At 37.3% G+C, this 22,328-nt stretch overlaps 1 protein-coding gene and 1 non-coding gene across 2 annotated transcripts; one reads left to right on the forward strand and one right to left on the reverse strand.

Moving 5' to 3' along the window:
- Window positions 1-5,146: 5,146 nt before the first annotated feature.
- On the forward strand, window positions 5,147-5,253 carry LOC141637898 (small nucleolar RNA R71). Its single transcript, XR_012541949.1, has one exon. It is a non-coding gene; the product is annotated as a small nucleolar RNA R71 (small nucleolar RNA).
- A 16,190-nt stretch (window positions 5,254-21,443) lies between these two features.
- On the reverse strand, window positions 21,444-21,917 carry LOC141637886 (uncharacterized). Its single transcript, XM_074447294.1, has one exon. It carries the CDS (start codon window positions 21,915-21,917, stop codon window positions 21,444-21,446), a length of 474 nt encoding a protein of 157 aa, XP_074303395.1.
- Window positions 21,918-22,328: the final 411 nt, after the last annotated feature.

Below are 22,328 nucleotides of genomic sequence, written 5' to 3' on the forward strand. Positions count from 1 at the left end.
TCTTCTTCTTTTCTTCCCTTTTCTTCATGAATTCCTTGGGGATTTCCTTGGGGACTCAAGGATCCTTTCTCAACAATGCTCTTCTACTATGCTATGTACAAAGGCCTTCTAGTCTTGTCTCTCCTTGATGCTTGGTCATTGAATATGATCAATTTAGCCTTGTTTTGCCATGAAAATGCAAGATTCTTACTCCTTTCCTACCAAAGGGATCAAAATCTGAAAGAATATGCAAAGCGAACTAAGATAAATGATAGTACTAAAGCTTGAGCATTGGTAGTCAGGGGAGCTAAATATCGCGATTATAGTCACATCAAATATCCATGCAACCTTTGCTTTCGTCGAAGCAAAGAGAGGTGATAAAAGACTAGGACCATTATTTAAACTAACACAATAAATAATGTAGATATGAGACAATTCGCGGGTCTCGCTCAGCCCCTTCAACTCGGCAAAACTGACCATGAGGCAGGATGCCTTCTTGCAAGGCAAGGTGGAGTCTTGCCAAAATGGCGACACATCCAATCATTAAGCACACAAAAACACATAATGGATGCATCTACAAAAGAATAGCCACTTTCCTCATCTAAGTGGTGGAAATTATCTACAAGGGAAGCGATTCAAGGGTACACACTCCTTCATAGATGCAATTTGTTCCAACTACTAAGCCTAGAAGGATACCAATAAATCACCTCCAAAATGTGTCAAGTTAGAAATTTTGCCTTTGTCCTCAATCGTTAAATGCTTTTGTCAGAATAGACTCCCTGGTGTTAGAAACAACTTTGGAGGATCGTGAATTCCCCCTCTTGCCTAGCAAGAAGAAGAGGGTCGTCCTCTCTACCATGCACAAAAATGGATATGATGGATAAAGGGATCAATAGATATTTGAGTTTCACTTTGGGAGTTTGCTTTTATTTTTGTTTTCCCCCCAATTTCTTTGGCATTTGACATTTGAGAACACTTTCTTTTTGCCATTTCTTTTGATTTTTGGCATTTCAATACTTTCATGACTTTTTGCATTTCTTTTGAACATTTTCAAGTCACCCTGATTAATGTGAGGGTGCCTTTATATTTGAAGCTTTAGGAGTTCTATTTTTTTTGCTCCTCTTTTCATTTGATCGCATTTTATGAAACTTTCTTTCTTTTCATTTCATTGAACTCAAATTGATTTCTTTTTTCTTTTGTAGCATTCCTTTGATGACAAAAATGTGGTAGAACATGGATGAATGATAGAAGTATGCATGGTTTCAATGGTCACCTTGGAATAAGCAGTATCCAAGGTTATCCACAATTACTCTTGACTAGGCCTTAAACCATTGGTCGAAGGATACTAGCATGACACATCTAGGGTGTTTTACAGTATTCTAACAAGCAAAGTCTTAAGAATAAAAGCATCTACTAGGGCCTATATACACTTGTCAAGCTTCCCAAGTAGACGGTTTCGCAAAATTTTCTAACATGCAACTACATGCCATGATGCAACTAGCATATAAACATCCTAATGCAAATGATTCTACCAACTAATATGACATATAAACTAAATGCAATCCTAAGTTCACATTGTTTACCGCATTCAATCAAAATAAAGCCACATAGTCATTAACATAAAAGAGGAAAAAGGAGATTGGAAAGATCATACCATGCGGTCTTCAATATCCTCATGTGTCGGATGTGGCGTAGTCAATCAATGTGAACAAGGATTAACAAACACAATATATACAAGACAATATATACAAAGGAAATGAACTTGTTTTTGGTTTTTCAATTTTTCAAATTTTTATGATTTTTTGAAATTTTTCAATTTTTATGGTTTTTGAATAAAAGTTAAGTGTTAGAATTCCGTCCACACTAATATGGGCATTATCTCGATGGCCAGGAAATGATCAGAATTATCCCAAAATGATGCATGATTTCTATACTAAATCAAGAATAATAAATAATGATACTGATCATGGTATAACACAATTAGGGGGATCTCAAAAGATCACAGACACACATGATAAAAGATTGAAAATCTTCAATTTCCAACTATACCCAAATCGATTTTAAGATGAAAGGATTTGCCTTTGTATTTCAAAAATCGACTCAAAGGTTGAAGATTTTTGTGCTTGGATTGATTATTGTTAGAAAAGGAGTGATTAATTGATGTTGTAAGGAAGTTTGGATTTGATTTTGTTGAATTTGGTTGAGGAAATCTTGTTTTGGTGATGGAGAGGATGAGGGTTTTGGGGTTTATGGGTAGTGTTTTGAATGAATGAATGAATGAATGAATGAATGTGGGAAGGGGTATTTAAAAACACCCGAAATTTTAAAACTGCAGGGGGAAGACGAGCGGATTCCCTTCGGGACGCTCGGATTCTACTTAATCTGGGTTCAGGAAATCTAGCCTAAAGACGGGCGTCTTTCAGTGAAGATGGGCGGATTTCTGCAATTCAGGACGAGCGGATTCCCTTAAAGACGAGCGGATTCTGTTATAGGAACTTTTCTTATTTCGCACTGGCAAAAAGACGGGTGTCTTCTTGCAAAGACGAGCGGATTCTTTCAGACGAGCGTCTTCTCTGCTGGGACGCTCGGATTCTCTAACAGTCCCAAATTTTCAACTTTGCAGCTCATTTGGACTGACGGTTTCAGCCATAGACGCTCGAATTCCCTCAAGACGAGCGGATTACCCATAGGGACGCTCGGATTCCACCTGGTCTACCCGGATTCAGTTCCATCCGTGCACTTGCATATCCCGTGTCATTTTCATTCTTTAAATCCCGTGTTCTTCATTGTAAGGGCACTACTAAGGCATAAATAGCCTAGGCAATTGCTATCCCCACACTAAGCTAAAGCACTACACATCAATAAAATCATTAGTCCCTCCCTCACTTCTCTCAAAAATGATAAATATCTTGATCAAAGCATAAAAATCCAAAAATGACAAAAATTGCAATGTAAGAATTAAAATGCAAGTTAGGGAGTTAGAAATATTTACAAATGGTGGTTTGGAGAGGACTCCACCAAATTCTCATCCTTAGTGAGATGTCATGGGGGCATGTCCAAGGTGTTGTTGATGTTGCTCAACACCTTGAAGAAGTAGTCAAAAGCTTGTTCATTATCATGATAAAGATCCTCAATAGATCTTTACCCTTGTTGTCCTTCATGTTGGTCTTGATCGATAGCATTACCAATGTAGGGATTGAAAATCCCTTCAAACTCATCGTCCCAAAGACCACAAAATTCATCTACTTGATCACTAAAGATCTCTTGAGTTGATAGAGACAACTCTCCCACTTTCTTGTCTTGGCCAATGAGGCCATCTTCTTCATTGCTTGACTTTGGTGAGCTTTTCAAGCTCTCTTTGTTACAATTTTCTTGCTCTTTGAATGGAGCATCATCGATTTTATTTTTCCATTGGAATTCCGACTTCTTCCTATCATCCTTCCGGCTATAATGATCAACCATAAAACATGGTTCATGCAAACGGGGAGCTCTCATGGTCTTGTCAAGATTGAAAGTTATGCTCTCATCTCCCACTTCTAGAGTGAGCTCTCCATGCTTCACATCAATCACCGCACCCGCGGTGTGCAAGAAAGGTCTACCTAGAATGATTGGAATATTGGAGTCTTCTTCCATGTCAACAATGACAAAGTCCACCGGGATGAAAAATTTCCCAACTCTTATGGGAACATCTTCCCATATCCCCAATGGTGTCTTTGTTGATCTATCGGCCATTTGGAGTGTGATATTGGTGCATTTAAGCTCTCCCATCCCTAACCTTTTACTCACCGAGTACGGCATAACACTCACACTATCCCCTAGATCACATAAGGCTTTGTTGATCGTGGTATCGCCAATGGTACACGGTATTGAGAAGCTTCCCGGATCTTTAAGTTTTGGAGGTGAACTCCCTTGTAGTATTGCACTACTCACCTTAGTGAAGGCGATAGTCTCAAGCTTCCGGATCGACTTCTTCTTCGTAAGGATGTCTTTCATGTACTTTGCATAGGCCGGCACGTGATTGATTAATTCCGTGAAAGGAATCGAGACTTTCAAATTTTTCACAATTTCCATAAATTTCCCAAGTTGGTCATCAAATTTGGGCTTGGCTTGACGACTCGAAAAAGGAAGTCTAATCACAATGGGTTCCTTCTCCTTGACCTTGTCTTCATTTTTCTTTGAAACTTCTTCTTTTGATGGTTCTCCATCCTTGGAGTTTTGCACAAATTTTTCTTTGTCACTAGCTTCCACAACTTCATCCTCAACTTGCTTCTCCGGTGCTTCATACATCGTACCACTTCTCAAGTGAATGGCACTAACCGTTTCATGTCTTGGGGGATTACTTTGAGGTGTTAATTGCCCCTTTTGTCTTTGTGAGCTTGAAGATGCTAGTTGAGTTAATTGGGTTTCCAACATTTTGGTGTGGGCTAGGATGTTTTTGATGGTGATTTCCTTTGCTTGACTATCCTTTTGCATATGAGTGAAAAACTCTAATTGATTCTTTTGCATTTGGAGGACCGCTTTTTGAACATCAAAACCTTGGTCATTTTGTTGATTGTATGGAGTTTGATTTTGGTAACCTTGGTTTTGGTTGTAAAAGGGTCTTTGATTTTGGTTTCTCATGGGAGGTGGGGTGTATTTTGGTTGAGGGTTTTGAACATTTTGGCTTTTGTATGAGAGATTTGGGTGGAATTTGGTGTTTTCATTGTAATAATTGGAATAAGGGGTACCACTCTTGTATGCTTGAAAAGCATTCACTTGTTCATTTGTTCCCCTACATTCACTTTGGTCATGTCCCAAAGTTCCACAATTCTCACATATCCCACTTGGGATTGATGAAGATGCCATCATGGCATTGACATGATGCTTTGGTGATTTTGAGGCTTCTTCAAGTCTAGCCATAGCCTTTTCGAACTTCAAATTGATGGTATCAATGTGAGCACTAAGTTGAGCACCCAGTTGAGTAATAGAGTCCACTTCATGTTTTCCTCCTCTAGTAGCCTTGCGAGGTCTACTATAATGTGAATTATGGACCGCCATTTCCTCAATATTGTTCCAAGTTTGATTGTCATCAACTTCGGTGAACATTCCATTTCATCCCATGTTGAGAATGTTTCTTGAGTCTTCATAAAGACCGTTCCAAATTTGTTGTACCAAGAACCACTCGCTAAGTCCATGATGAGGACATGAGCGACAAATTCCCTTGAATCGCTCCCAAGCTTCATTCAGAGATTCTTCATCCCTTTGCTTAACGCCCGTAATTTGAGCTCTTAGCATGTTAGTCTTTTCCGGTGGATAGAACTTTTTGTAGAAAGCTAGAGCCAATTTCTTCCAAGAATCAATTCCGAGAGTAGCCTTATCAAGGCCTTTCAACCATTGTTTTGCGGTGCCAATTAGAGAAAAAGGAAATAAGACCCATCGAATTTGGTCTTGAGTTACACCGGTTTAAGAAATCGCATCACAATAGTCGCAAAAAGTCTCCATGTGAGAGTGAGGGTCTTCACTAGGCATCCCCCCAAATTGGCTTCTTTGGACTAATTGGATAAATGCGGATTTGGCAATGAAATTTCCGGTTAAATGTTGTGGTGTGGGAGTACCATTAGGTAGGTTCTCCTCGGTTGGTACGGAATGTGATGAAAATTTAGGCATTGTTGGTTGATTTTGTGTTGGATTTTGTGTTGGGTTCTCCTCACCTTCTCTTGCAAAAGGGTTGATGAACTCAATAGTGTTTGGTTGAATATCTACAACCTCACCAATACCTCTCGAAGTTCTCCTAGCAAGTCTTCTATTGTTTGTCAAAGTCCTTTCAATTTCATGATCAAAGGGTAACAAGTTACCTTGTGATCTTCTAGACATTCAAAATATCAAACAACTTGAAAATAATTAGAACAAACCTTGAGGAGTTTTACTTCCCCAAGGCAAAGAAAGACACAACTAATAACAACTTAAGAAAATCTAAATCAAGTTAACACCGTCCCCGGCAACGGCGCCATTTTTGGTCGGACTCACGATGGAGGTTTAGCTTTCGGTACTTGTCGTTAGGAGCACCTAGACCAAAACACAATTTATAACTTCACAAACAACTCTACAATTAGTAAAGAGGCAAGTAAAGGTCGGATCCCAAGGGACGGGAATTGAGATGAGATTTTCAATTGCAACTAGTGGTATCTAAGGGTGTCATAATTTGGGGTTTGAAGTGGAAGATCACTAAACTAAATAGCAATAAAAGTAAACAAGCAAGATGATTAAAAAGGGATGTAAACAATTGATAAAAGGCATTAGGGTGTCATGGGGTCATAGGGGATTCATGGGAATTGATCATACAAACATATTCTCAAATTATAAGCAAGCAATTATTGTTGTGATGGATCGAGTTGGTTTATATCTTACAATCCTAGGAAAGTTTGGGTCCCGGAGCCGAATCTATTAGATTGTACAACACCTACAAGTCGACTTAATCTTCCCTACTCAACTATATGCATGGTCTAATGAGACTCGAGGTTGTTTATGTCTTACAAATCTCATTGAAAAGATAGGTGATGGGTAAAAAATGCAAGGATTCATAGGCTCACATTTCATCAAACATAACATGTGCATAAGTTGAGATCACAACAAGAAAGCAAATAAACTTTGAAAACATATTAATTTAAGCATGAATCATCCCTTATGTTGGTTTCCCCTAATTACCCATTAACCCTAGCTAAGGAAACTACTCACTCATTATCATGTTGAACGTGCTAGCAAGGTTGTCAATCATACCAACAAAGTGAAACATGATGAATAAATGAAAATAATTAACAATAATTAAAAAGGGATTAAGAGAATTATACCTACTAATGATTCCAATAATAAAGCAAAGAATCATAGAAGTACTTGATGATTGATTGGAAGGTTGCCAATCTCCCAATAATAACCCAAATAATCTTCAATTACCCAAAATGAAAGATGAACAAAAGAGAGATTAAGGAAATGAAACTTGTATTAAGACTTGATTAAATGTTGATTACAAGATTAAAGAGAGATTTGATTGATATTAACTACACTAGAGATTGCTAAGAAGAACATGCTAATCTAATTAGACTAATGAAGTATATATAGTGGGGATTAGTTACATAAATTAGGGTTTACTAAGGGCTTAAATGACGATTAAGTCCTTGAGGAATCGCCGGTCTCAAGGGAGACTCCGGTCTCCTTTTCGCCGGTCTTAGAAAAATATGCGCATCTTTCCTTGAAACTTGTAGAAGACGAAATGGCTGACACACAATCCGAGCGTCCAGGGCACGGGACGGGCGGATTGGGGGTGCTTTTGGACGAGCGGATTGTGGTGGTGGACGGGCGTATTCTGGTGGTTCTGGACGGGCGTCCACTGGGGGAAGACGCTCATATTGCCCTTGCTGGACGGGCGGCTTCCTTTTTCTTCATAAAATCCATGAGGATTTCCTCGGGGATGCAAGGATCTTTTCTCATCATTGCCCATCTACTATAGTATGTACAAAGGCCTTCTAGTCTTATCTTCTCTTTGATGCTTGGTCATTGAATTCAATCAATTTAGCTCTATTTTGCCATGAAAATGCAAGGTTTGCACTCCTTTCCTACTAAGGAAACAAAACCTCAAAGAATATGCAAAACAAAGGACTAAAGACAATAAATGACCCCAATATGCATTAAAAAGCATGGGAACAAGGCTAATTCGGGGACTAAATATGCTCTAATTATGGTCACATCAATTACTTGATCTAGAATAATAATAATCTTACTAAAATGACCCAAAATATTATTTTTGGTCTCTTAAAATTTCGGCCAAGAGAGGATGAATATTGAGATATTTTATTTCTCTAAGATTTCAAAAATTAGAGAGAATTTTAATTTTCTAACACTAGAAAAGAATTCAAGTTGCGAATGAATAATTCGAGAGAAAAACTCTCTATAATTACCCTTTGAAAACCGGGTATTGGGGGGGGGGGTGGCAAGGGCCAATGCATGACCAAGATACTCTTCACAAAAGCAACTAGGTGTGCATGACTATGAATTATGTTTTATGATTATGCTTTCCACTTAAAAATAATTAACATAATTTAAACCTAATACTCCCTCCTTATTTTTGGCACTTACAAAAAATGGGAGGTCCATTTTATATTTGTCATTTGTCAATTGTCACATGTTACTAGTCATGTGAAATTGTCATGTATTTTTAACATATTAAAAATCAACGTATAAATAAAAATACGTCATGTACAAAAATCGACTTATTAATTCATAATTACTTGTACCAAAAATGGTTTATCAATTATAAATCACGTCTTGTATTTACAATAAATTATTCATTCAGTTTCAATTGTTTCGCAAACAATAATTTTATCTAAGCAATAAAACAATTTGATTACTTAGACCGTATCTTTATTTAATTGAATTACAATAAGACACGTCAATAATACTCACAAAATCGTCCGTCAATTTTAAGCAATTTAATTAACCCGTATCGACATACGATTAATTAAATAATCAATTAAGAGTGTTACCCTTTAGGTATGACCTAAGGGGATCAACTGATCACCACCGTCGCACGACAGTAATGTCAAACTCTAGTCAGCCAATCATTACCGATATGTGTGGACCAGTTGACTGTAAAATATTACATCTCACATGTATTCTTAAAATGAGATTTAAACATGTGATCATCATGATCGACAGTTGTGATCGCATTATTGTTGGAGGACACATATTCCAACAATCTCCCACTTGTCCTCGACAAGTGTGCGTCACCAAGTCTCTTGTCCTATTACTATCTCCCACGCAATGCAAGGTGTCTTTCAGGTCGTACTTGCAAGTGATCATATCGAGAGTGGTTTGCTCGATCTGGAGAATAACTGATTGATCGAAATTATCTATCATAGATACCTTCCGAGCGTGGCCACGCATTTCCAGTTCATTACTCCTCGAGTGGCCCTGACATATTGTTATAACCCTGACAAGGGGTGGACAATTCCTATCGCACTTATTCCCTTCGACTAGCCACAGCCATCATAACCCAAAATATGCCCATTTGACCCCATTTACGAAGGTCGTAGTAACATAAATCAAAGTTAATCTGAAACTGTGCCACCTTAGGCGAACAGTCTTTATTCAAAAGAATCGACTCATTAGAATACTATAGTAGCTCTTGCCACGACCATGCTATATAAATTTGCCAGAACTATATAAGCGGTCATAAGGCCCGACAAAGTGTTCCTAACAGTCTGCCTATGTGATCGACTAGTCATCTCACATGACTCCATGGCACTTGAACTTGCCATCAATCGCATCACACTCTAGGCACTTCGAGGCGTCACCTCATGTAAGTGACTATGGGCGAATACAATGTTAATCCGTGTTCACTTTAACGGGGTCAATTGTCTCTACAACCCGTTTGGATGTAACAAAGTATATGGTGAGTTAATAACTCAAATGATGAATGTCGACATCACATTCGGGTAGTCAATACCATATTACAACCTTGTGATGTATATCGTAAGTGTGTAAACACTAGTCGTTTGCAACATGAGTTTAACATACCATGTGTCCATGTGTTCAAACTCTTGAATTGCATTTTCCTTTATTTTCATATTTGTCTCACATAGCATGAACCTTACCAAGTACACATCTAGGTTCCCAACCTAGGTTCAGTTTCTTTATCTTAAAAGAACTTTCTTGTTGTTTATCACATAACCAACGAATTGTGGTGGATGATATAACTTGCACTGGTCAAGTGTTCTACCAACTCGCAATGCACTAGGTATACGTTTTGTAGGGTCTTGCAACAATTGTCAAGATGATTAGCCTAGCACTTCTCATAAGTCCTAGCATATTAGAAAATATTAGTTTTGAGTAACTTCTTACTATAATAAGTATCTTTTCAAACTTCTTATTTCTCCTTTTAGCTTGAATAGCTTAGGATTTTCATAAATCCTTACGCATTTTCGAACTTCAATATGAGCAACTTCTTGTCACATAACATAGTGTTCTGTCAAACACTAGAATAGCTCATTAGTTCTCCTAGAGAATTCATGACGATTCTTCTATGGCTTGCCAATGACTCATCATGCTCTTAAGCATATGATTCATTATTGGACATGTCCATGATTATTCTAATGGCGGAAACATTAGAAATCTTTAATAATGTGATCAACCATGCTTAGGTTCAATGAATGACCATGACTGCTTATGGTAATTCCATTTTCATTGACATGAATAACCTACGTTTCTCGTTGATTTGATGTGTATATCTCAATACCTATCCAACATCCCATGATGTGATTGGATTTATCATAGTCCATTTTCATCCAGAATTGAAAACTCAAACACTTCTTTGTGAAAGATAGTACTAGCTCGTCATTCTCAATGAGTAATGAGTTATAAATTTTACAAGATGATTGCTCCCACTAAATTCCAAGTCTTCACATGATAATTTCAAACTCCCACTCAATTCCACATGTTTCGCAATTGACTACTCAATCGAAACATTTCAAGAATTGAAATAGATTTTGCTTTGCCAAGTTATTTAGATTAAAACCATATATGTTCCCAGCACTTTTTCATAGCGTCAGACTCTTTGTGGTAAGCCTCATATGCTTCCCTAGTGGCGGCACTCGACCTAGCATTAGGTTCGGGTGGAGAGGCCTCGGTGAGATAACGAAGCTTGTCGTCACCTTGGGCGGCTAATTTGAGTTGGGCATCCCAATCGGAGAAACTTGACCTATTCTTTTCAAGTTTACAACGATCCATGAAGGATCGGAGCCATGAAACATTAGTGAGAGGTGCGGCGTTGGTGTTTGGTGCGGCAATTTGTTATGAGAAATAAAAGTGGTCTACAAAACAAAATAGAAGGAATAAAAAATTTGTTGTTTTCAAAATAATAATAACACTCGTAAAGTTTTAATTTAAACAAGTTTTATTGCATTTATCTAGTGACCTCTACCCAACTTGATAAATGATTCCAAGACCCAAATTCATATCAACTTGAGGTACGGTGTGCCGAAATACCCTTTATTAACATAACTTGGTGGATTAACTCTTTAATCGATTCTACTTTTAGAACTCTTGGTCGATAAAATTACATTAATATTTATCTCTAGCTCGAAACACATCCGGAAATCGTCGTTAATACTTTCGATGAGTTCAATCCAAATTTCGAATAAATGTGTCCATGATCCAAATTCATATTAACTTAGGGCACGGTGTGCCGAAATACCCTTTATTAACATAAATTCGGTGGATAGACATTTATCACCCACTTCCCCTGCGTAGCAAGATTTGTACCCCGGTAAGGCCGAGTGCACTCCCTCACGAAATAGGTTTTTATGGTTTCTACTTTTTGGTAAGGCTAAGTCTCAATTGTTCATTTTAGCGAGAGGTCATGTCAATTTATATCTATCACGTTTTAAGTTAACTAAAGCAGTGAACTATGATACGTGCATTTTATATAGTCTTTTTAGTCTATTCTTGCACGCATCTTTATGCTATTTTAGTAGTTATTTGCTACGAATATGCCCCGAATTGCATACTTTGGAAGTTCTTGTATTAATTGCAGGAACGAGCTTAGAGATGCGGAATCAAGCCTAAAACATGTCCCTACGCATGCATTTAGGAGATGAGTTGAGTCGGAGCTTGGAAAGTGCTATTTTGAGATGCGCGTTGGAGTAAGGAAGTTAGGCGAGCCAAGAGAGTGCTTCAATTTGCTAGTTCCTGCTTGTAAGAGCCATATCTCGAGTTCTACAACAGCTATTAAGGTGATTTTAGTTTGAGGTGAAAGCTTATCCTCTTAGCGTTCCAACGCCACCAACCACGTCCTATTTGTCCAAGTAACGAAGGAATGGCAGCCGTTTGAAGTTCAGTGCGCGAAGCAGGAATTACGCGCTGAGAAGTGCTCGATCGAGAACTATTTCTATTCGATCGAGAGCCCATTTGCTCGATCGAGAGCTACTTCTTCTCGATCGAGTGATTAAAGGGAAAGAAGTCCCCGATCGAGAGGAATTGTTCTCGATCGAGAGGAATGCTAAGGAATATCACTCGATCGAGAGCCTTAGGTGCTCGATCGAGCAACAATCTTTGACGGGCTTGGCCTGTTTCGTTAATTAGGTTTTATTATGTTATGTTTTTGCTATAAATAAGGCTTGCACGCCAGTTTTAGGGGATCCGAAGACTCTCTTTTCCTCTCCCCTTACTCGGTCACTGCTACTTTTACACTGTTACTTTGCTCTTTCTTTTCCGGATCAATAATTCAGTAATTCATTCCTTCTCTTTACTTTTATTTAATGTTTATTTCTCCTTTATTTCTTGTTCTCCATTTAATTATGCGTAGCTAATTCCCCTTATTATGTTAGGATTAGGGAAGCCGTGGTAGCGATGTTTTAATTGACTTTCTTAGATTAGCCTTGCGATAGGAATTGTATTAGGCAATTTAATTGTTATCTGGTTGAATGAATGCATGCAGGAGACCAATTTATCTAGTTAACCCCGACCTGGATCGAAAGATTGGAAGGGAAGGCTTGCTTAATTACAATAGGGTATCGTAGTGAGGGCGAAAGTTAAGCTATTTACGCTCTAGGGTGGTTTAAGGACCGAAAGGTGACGACCATAGCTCTTCTTATCAATAGTGTAATCGCCTTAGTATTTCCGATAGTGTAGCTGCCACGGTGGACCGACTCTTAGCATACTCCCTTCTCTTACTGTTAATTCTCTTATTCATTTCCCTTGCCTTAATCTCTAGTTTAGTTAAATCAATCAAAACCCCCAATTGTGACATTTAGACAGATAAATAGACAAATAGATAGTATACCGCCTCCCTGTGGAGATCGACCCTACTTACCGCTGACTTCTGTTAGTTGTACTTAGGTATTTATTTTTGGTACGAAACGACAGTATCAAATTTTGGCCCCGTTGCCGGGGAGGCAATCTATTTATTTATTTGTTTCATTTTATCTGTTTTTAGCCTCAAGGGATTTTTCCCTTGAGGCCGTTTTAATCTTTTTCCTTTAGTGTTGTTTTGATAGGCCTTATAGGTACTACCTAGACAGTTCTAGGTGAAAGATCGTCAAAGGGAAGGCTTGAGTACCTTTGACCCGTCACCTATGTCCCATTATATGGAACAGCAGGTGATTTACTGCGGGAGATGTGGTGCTGCTGGGCATGATGCAGTTTGTTGTCTAACAGGGAATGACGAAGCCTACGCGTTCCAACAGCGTAGACGAGTTAGTCAAGCAGCTGTAGTTGTGCCGCCACATCCATCCTATCAATGGCCACCACAACAAGATCCTCCCGATATACAAGAAGAAGAATTTGCGGAGTTGAAATCTTTATTGGAGACACTTGCATCTCAAATGCAAGCTCAACAAGATTATGATAGACAATTCTACTCGCGAGTTGATGAGCTCGAGTCGTAGTTGCTCGTTAGCGGTGAGATGCAAGAAGAAGAGGTATACCTTCCGAGAGCGGTCTTTCCCCCGAGGAAACCATGTTACCCAATGCCGAGGATGACCTCTATGACTCGGATGACGAGTTTCTATCTTATTTCAATGCCTCACGCGAAGATTTGAGCCCTGTACAGGAGGAATCACTCGATCGAGTGACTAATATAGGTCGATCGAGTGATTTGTCAGGAGAAAATGCTCGATCGAGTGGAATTCAGGAGGAAGTTGGTCGATCGAGTGATTATTCTGCTCGATCGACTGAGTTGGCCATTGGGAGCTTTGATTCGTCATATGGGTTCGATTTAGATGATGATTTTGACGATGATAACGGTTACGGTGAATCCCCCTTATTCAAAGCCGAGTTAGATGCACTTGAGGCTGAGATTTACGGGACGAATTCCACTGAGGGCAACGAAAGGACAGCTGAGTCGGTATTTGCTCCTAGCACGGATGAGGTATTACATTCTTTTGTCAGTGACTCCATTGTTGAGAGCAACCTACCTGAGGTAATTAGCGGTAATTTTATTATTGTTAATTTTCAAAGTAAGCTACCTCATTTGACTCGCGCTATTTCTTTTAATGCTATACCCCCTCCCATGTGGACGAATAAATTAGCAATTATTCACCATCCTTGTCATCTCAATTTTGTTAATCTAAAACGAATCCCTACTTTATTGACGATTGCTCCCGCGCTCCTCTATTTTGTGGATAAATTTAGGAGCGCCCATAGGAAATTTGTTCGACTTAAAAAGTTAAACATTTTTATTTCCTATTTTGCTATTCCACTTTGGTGCTACTTATGCTTTTTTGTAGCACATGCGCAGATGTACGATCTAATGCTGCGCGCTTTGAGCTGTTTTGATTGCAACTAATTATAGAGGCTCGAAGAAAAGAAGGTCGAGCTGGGACCTGACTGAAGGTAGCGCTACCCGGGAGGCAACCCGGAGATTTTATTTTGCATTTTTATTTTATTTTAGTTGTAATAAATGGTTCTTATACCATAAAACTTTCTCAGTATGCTTGTCTTATTAGTATGCGGGCTGTTTTTATTGCGTTTTTGCAGGTATTCACTGAGGATTACTCGATCGAGTACTTTTTGTACTCGATCGAGAGCTTTTTCTGCTAAATTCACTCGATCGAGTGATTAATCTACTCGATCGACCACCTGCAAGATGAGGAACTACTCGATCGATTGCTATTCTCCTCGATCGAGCAGTTTTTGGATGCCCTTTCACGCTTTTGACTTGGATTAGCTTCCTGAGACGGTTTTCCGGGCCCTTAGCAACCTCCCATTTCATGGTCGGTTTGGGGAGGTCCCTTTATTCGCGCATTTTGTGAGTTTTTCCGTATTTACTCTTTTTCTCCTTCAGTTTGCATTTCCTTTCCATGTTTTGGTACAATGGGGGCATTGTACGGTTTGGTTTGGGGAGGTTATGCATCCATATCTGTGTCTGCATCTTGTTTTTATTGCATTTCTGCTATCACGTTTGATTTATGTATGCATTGTTGTTTATTTTCATAAAAATCAAAAATCTCAAAAAAATTAGAAAATTGAAAAAAATTGATAAAATTCAAAAATTCCACGTTTATTTTTGCATATAGGTTGAGTCGGAACGGTAGATTTCCATGATGATAATGCACTATAACTTGTCAATTTACTTGAGCCTTGCACTTCCGTTGATAGTTTTTAGCTTTGTCATACGCATAATCTACGAATTTCTGTTCAAATATAAGCTGACTGTTAGACTTGACCTATAAATTGGCAAACTATTTAAAAATTCTGAGATTTAGAGCCCATAACTGGTGACATTCATGACCAGTTCATTAGGAATTTTGAGTAGTATTCCTTGCATAGCATGTTCGTCTCTTTTGCACATTTATGACATTCAATTTCTCGTCAAAATGCACATATTCGGGTTCGTGGTTGGTGTCACATGCAGGGAGGGCCTTGCAAATTTCCCTTTCCTTATATTTTTCACCCATTTAGCTCCACATTAGCCAAATTTGCCTTTTGACCCATTAGCTACATCCCAAACTAAGCCTGCCTAGTCAAGCTAGTTAGTATGTTCTTTTGTGGTATGAGTTTTCGTCCGCAGTTTGGCCGTATCTCTTTTGTATGGAGTTGTTGGAAAATAAAGGAAGGAGGAAAGAAAAAAAGGAATTGAAAAAAGAAAAAAAAAAAGATGATACGTGAATAAAAGAAAAAAAAAGAGAAAAAAAAAATGAAAAAAAAGACATGGTGGTTCACGTGAAAGACCAGAGAAGCAAAATTATCAAATTTTTGAACTGGTTGTATTTCGAGACTGTATATGCTTATCTTTATCTTGCGACGGTCTCCCTCCTCCGTTTTATTCATATATTTTTGAGGACATAGCGTATTTGGATGGTGAGTTTTGTGCCAAATGAAGGGCACTTGTACTTAGTTTTTCAGTCAGTTGAGATTGGGACGGTCTTATATGGTCCTGTTAGGAACTAGCTTGACGCTTTTACCTCCACATTTCCATAACATGTTTTGCCCTTTCTCATTTGAACCTCACTGTTCCCAAATTATTTGTAAGCCCTCGGCTGTGACGGTCATTATTGGTTGGAGTATGTGCATTAGTACTTGAATTGTCTTTCATTTTTGTTGCATGCATGCTATGTAGGTCGCAGTTAGGTGAGTGACTGCCCTTTCTTCTCTCTTTTACATATAAATATTCACCCCTTGCTTCATGAGAGAAGAGTGACCACGAGAGAGTCCGATTTTGTTGGTCTTGCAAGGTCGATAGGTTGGCTATATTTCTGAACAGCTCATAATTCGTTTGCATATTGACTGCTTAGCTTAAACTGTTAATCTTTGTTGCATTAAATTGGTTCAAGTAGACAAGTTAAGCTAGCTCTGAGTTATTTTTCCGTTCCATTAGCGTATAGTTTTGAGTTTACTCAAGGACGAGTAAAGGTTTGGTTTGGGGAGATTTGATACGTGCATTTTATATAGTCTTTTTAGTCTATTCTTGCACGCATCTTTATGCTATTTTAGTAGTTATTTGCTACGAATATGCCCCGAATTGCATACTTTGGAAGTTCTTGTATTTATTGCAAGAATGAGCTTAGAGATGCGGAATCAAGCCTAAAACATGTCCCTACGCATGCATTTAGGAGATGAGTTGAGTCGGAGCTTGGAAAGTGCTATTTTGAGATGCGCGTTGGAGTAAGGAAGTTAGGCGAGCCAAGAGAGTGCTTCAATTTGCTAGTTCCTGCTTGTAAGAGCCATATCTCAAGTTCTACAATAGCTATTAAGGTGATTCCAGTTGGACGTGAAAGCTTATCCTCTTAGCTTTCCAACGCCACCAACCACGCCCTATTTGTCCAAGTAACGAAGGAATGGCAGCCGTTTGAAGTTCAGTGCGCGAAGTAGGAATTACGCGCTGAGAAGTGCTCGATCGAGAACTATTTCTATTCGATCGATAGCCCATTTGCTCGATCGAGAGCTACTTCTTCTCGATCGAGTGATTAAAGGGAAAGAAGTCCTCGATCGAGAGGAATTGTTCTCGATCGAGAGGAATGCTAAGGAATATCACTCGATCGAGAGCCTTAGGTGCTCGATCGAGCAACAATCTTTGACGGGCTTGGCCTGTTTCGTTAATTAGGTTTTATTATGTTATGTTTTTGCTATAAATAAGGCTTGCACGCCAGTTTTAGGGGATCCGAAGACTCTCTTTTACTCTCCCCTTACTCGGTCACTGCTACTTTTACACTGTTACTTTGCTCTTTCTTTTCCGGATCAATAATTCAGTAATTCATTCCTTCTCTTTACTTTTATTTAATGTTTATTTCTCCTTTATTTCTTGTTCTCCATTTAATTATGCGTAGCTAATTCCCCTTAGTATGTTAGGATTAGGGAAGCCGTGGTAGCGATGTTTTAATTGACTTTCTTAGATTAGCCTTGCGATAGGAATTGTATTAGGCAATTTAATTGTTATCTAGTTGAATGAATGCATGCAGGAGACCAATTTATCTAGTTAACCCCGACCTGGATCGAAAGATTGGAAGGGAAGGCTTGCTTAATTACAATAGGGTATCGTAGTGAGGGCGAAAGTTAAGCTATTTACGCTCTAGGGTGGTTTAAGGACCGAAAGGTGACGACCATAGCTCTTCTTATCAATAGTCTAATCGCCTCAGTATTTCCGATAGTGTAGCTGCCACGGTGGACCGACTCTTAGCATACTCCCTTCTCTTACTGTTAATTCTCTTATTCATTTCCCTTGCCTTAATCTCTAGTTTAGTTAAATCAATCAAAACCCCCAATTGTGACATTTAGACAGATAAATAGACAAATAGATAGTATACCGCCTCCCTGTGGAGATCGACCCTACTTACCGCTGACTTCTGTTAGTTGTACTTAGGTATTTATTTTTGGTACGAAACGACAGTATTAAACTACGATAATTGTAATTGACACGGTCGATTTACTCGATTTAATGATAATGCATGTTTTAGTTATGGCGATTTAGCGATGCATGCAACATATAAATAAAATGCAAAGCATAAATAAAATCCTAGTATGGCCTTCCTAAAATAGTAAATCTAATAAACTATTACAAATTCGGAAACCAACTCCTTTGGTCCCTTGAACTTCGGTCTTGGCACGCATTTCAAGGCAACATTTTCTTTGATGAATCGCCTTCTCGAGTGGCACCGTCTTCAAGGAACTCCAGAATAAATAAATTACATAATTTCCTATTATACATTTGTAATTAAAATAAAATAAATATATTAAATTACAAAACGGTGATACGAGATCACAATAAATTACAATCGAATCGATATTCCCATACATTTCGGGTAATAACAATTAAAACTAAGGCAATACTAAGTAAAATTACATAATTCAAAAAATTACATAAAATTAAAATTTGACAATCATAAATAAAATATAGCATTATAATATGTATGAACATGCCCAATTTTATGCTAAATTGCCTTTAAGGAGCCAATATCGTATATTAATCGGTTTTTACGGATTTGCGTGATTTAACCTTTTAAAATCACAATAATTACATAAAATCATATTTATGTACAAGTTAATTACCCTAACCATATTAGGACTCAAAATTAGTCTCCACTAACATTTGACAATAATTAACCTAGATTTCTTAATATTGTTCATGAATGGAGCTAAAATACAAAATTATTCCATAAACTTCAAATTAAATCATAAAAATTTCAAATAATTTCAAAATTTGAAATTTAAACTCATGAACATTCTGGAAAAATACCATGACACTCATAATATTAAAAAACTTAGGTTAAAAATTTCGAAACTTTATCGAGAAAAACAATGTTGCGGTTTATCGATTTTAACAATTATTACCATAAAAATATGAGAAAAATTATTTTTATCAACTTTTAACTTTTAGATCTGAAATATATGATAAAATGTAACATGTAACATTTTTCCTTAGTCATAAAGTATGTTTTAGCATTTTTACTAATTAAAGTCACTATTTATGTAATTTTTCATCAAAAAATTCATAAATCATGCATAAAGACTTTATTATAGCCAAATATTTTACACACATTTTGTAAAATTTCATGTGACAACATACTTAATTTCCATGACCAGATTTGAAATATAACTCATATTAACCTATTTTTCCATTTAAATACGATTTTAACTTGAAAAATCCATATTTCGAGCATAACAACTCATTTTATCATGAAATGTTACAGTCCATCAGTAGATAATATATGTGAAAACATATCCAAAAACCACTGAACAAATCAAAGTTTAGCTATTTTTAGTCCAAAAATGACATTTTTATGATAAAAATCACATTTTAATGCCAATAATCTATAAAATGAACAATAAAATCCATAAATAAACCAAAATATACTAAAAACATTTTAGGACCAGAAACTTTAACATGCAAATAAATTTCATGATATTTCATAATAAACACAAATTTATAGGTTTTGTTTGTTAATCTTATAACTTGGAAAAACAATAACCGATTTGCATGCAAACAACCTAAGGCTCATGATACCGCTTGTTAGAAATTCATTAATCTCATTAATTTACATATTCAAATATGTGACATTTAATTTAGTCATAAAATTAAATCTAGATCTTATGCATGCAAACATAAATAGAAATAGAGAAGAAATCGTCTTTCTTACAATGAAATTTCGGATTAGAGGGCACAAGTAAGATCTCCTTCTTACTTATTCTTGAGCTTTCCTTACAAATGGAAGAACAAGGATTCAAAGATAGAATCCCTCCCAAAGATGAATACCCAAGATAACCTCTTAATAGATTAATATTACTTGATCTAGAATAATAATAATAATCTTACTAAAATGACCCAAAATATTATTTTTGGTCTATTGAAATTTCGGCTAAGAGAGGATGAATATTGTGAGATTTTATTTCTCTATGCTTTCAAAAATTAGAGAGAATTTTTATTTTCTTACACTAGAAAATAATTCAAGTTGTGAATGAATAGTTAGAGAGAAAAACTCTCGATAATTACCCTTTGAAAAACGGGTATAGGGGGTGGCAAGGGCCAATGCATGACCAAGATACTCTTCACAAAAGCAACTAGGTGTGCATGGCTATGAATTAGGTTTTATGATTATGCTTTCCACTTAAACATAATTAACATAATTTAAACCTAATACTCCCTCCTTATTTTCGACACTTACATAAAATGGGAGGTCCATTTTATATTTGTCATTTGTCAATTGTCACATGTTACTAATCATGTGAAATTGTCATGTATTTTTAACATATTAAAAATCAACGTATTTATAAAAATACGTCATGTACAAAAATCGACTTAGTAATTCATAATTACTTGTACAGAAAATGGTTTATCAATTATAAATCACAACGTCTTGTATTTATAATAAATTATTCATTCAGTTTCAATTGTTTCGCAAACAATAATTTTATCTAAGCAATAAAACAATTTGATTACTTAGACCGTATCTTTATTTAATTGAATTACAATAAGACACGTCAATAATACTCACAAAATCGTCCGTCAATTTTATGCAATTTAATTAACCCGTATCGACATACGATACATTAAATAATCAATTAAGAGTGTTACCCTTTAGGTATGACCTAAGGGGATCAACTGATCACCACCGTCGCACGACAGTAATGTCAAACTCTAGTCAGCCAGTCATTACCGATATGTGTGGACCAGTTGACTGTAAAATATTACATCCCACATGTATTCTTAAAATGAGATTTAAACATGTGATCATCATGATCGACAGTTGTGATCTCATTATTGTCGGAGGACACATATTCCAACAGGACGCTCGGGTAAGGATTGTGGTGTGTGATGGTGGGTATTTATAGAGAAATGTGGGGTGGTAGGTCGGTTGAGTTTGCTTAGAGGCTAAGGAGATAGCTCCTTTAGGCGCGAGGCACCTAGTGATTCAAAGGGGTGTATTGTCCCTTTCAGAATTTTGGATTTTCCATTTGTTCTAACCAATGTTTTGTTGGTTGAGATTTGTGGTCTTAGGTGATTGATTAGCCGTGTAAGCTTGATCTTGGGTGTTATTTGGGGTAGGTATTTTGTGTTCTTGACTCGGGTTTGACCCGTGTGAGTCGGGATTTGAGTTTCGAGTCGGTTTTTGGCCTGGTGTCGGTTTAGACTCTAAATAGGGTCATTTTAATAGAAATGACATGATAAAGACATTCATGGCATTATTTTTGGCATTCGAGATTTGGGTTAACTTAAGTTGACTCGAGTTGTGGGTTTCTTAGTCGATTTTGGGTCCGAAGACGGTTTTTACTCTAAATAGTGTTATTTTAATGCAAATGAAGTTAGAAAACCATTTATGAAATCATTTTTCATATCCGAGTAGAGCATTAAACCATTTCATGTATAGCCAATCCACGCACGGATATCAAAAACACGTTATAGTCCGATCATCTTCTGGTGGTTTTCGGAAGGTGCAGATACTGGGTATCTATTCCTTGGCAAGCCAACAATAAAATCCATGGAAAATGCTCTTCCACTTTCATTATGGCAAATCTAAAGATTGAACTTTACCTTGTGGTCTCTTTTTCTCTACCTTAACCCTTTGGCACACCAAGCATCTTGCAACAAATTCAGCAACCTCTTTCTTCATCTTAGACCACCAGAACGTTTTCTTCAAATCTTTATACAACTTGTCCCTTCCAGGATGAACAGAATAAGGTGTAGAATGAGTTTCAGTAAGGATCTTTCTTGTTAATTCATCATTATCAGGTACACACCATCTCCCAGCAAATCTAAGACTGTCATCAAAATGAATCTCGAACTTGGAAACACCTTTAGTGCTCACGACACTGCTCACGGCCGCGCGCCACTTCGCCACACTTGGATCATCTTTTTGCTTCTCCCTGATCTCAGAATATAACTCGGGTTCCATGATCAAATCCCCAATTGAATCACCTTTTTGAATCATACAAATACCCATTTTCTCCACCTCTTTATGCAACTTCACCCTTGACATTGTGGATATGTGATAGGCTATCGCACACCTATGTAAAATAAATACCCTAGACACAAATACATGTAGTACGTAGGAGTCGAATCCACGAAGAGACGGTATTTGTTAATTAGTTGTTATGGAGTGAAATTTATCTTGAGTCAATGCGGTTGATTGATTGATTTGATTTATGTCGATGTAAAAACAATAATAAAGAATGAGTCTAGGGAAGTCGGGTCACACATGCAAATATATGTAAATGCTTTATGTCAAACTCGTATTGGATAGTAATGATAATTGTTTAGAGTTAAAGACACCCACCTCTCGATATTAGTGTCAACCATAGACCGGGTCCTTACGATCTCTCGATATGGCTAGGTCGTCTACTAAAACATACTTAGTCTAATTCATTTTCGTGCCTCTCGACTTATAAAA

The sequence above is a fragment of the Silene latifolia genome, unplaced genomic scaffold, assembly GCF_048544455.1.
Source record: "Silene latifolia isolate original U9 population unplaced genomic scaffold, ASM4854445v1 scaffold_156, whole genome shotgun sequence".
NCBI lineage: Eukaryota > Viridiplantae > Streptophyta > Magnoliopsida > Caryophyllales > Caryophyllaceae > Silene > Silene latifolia.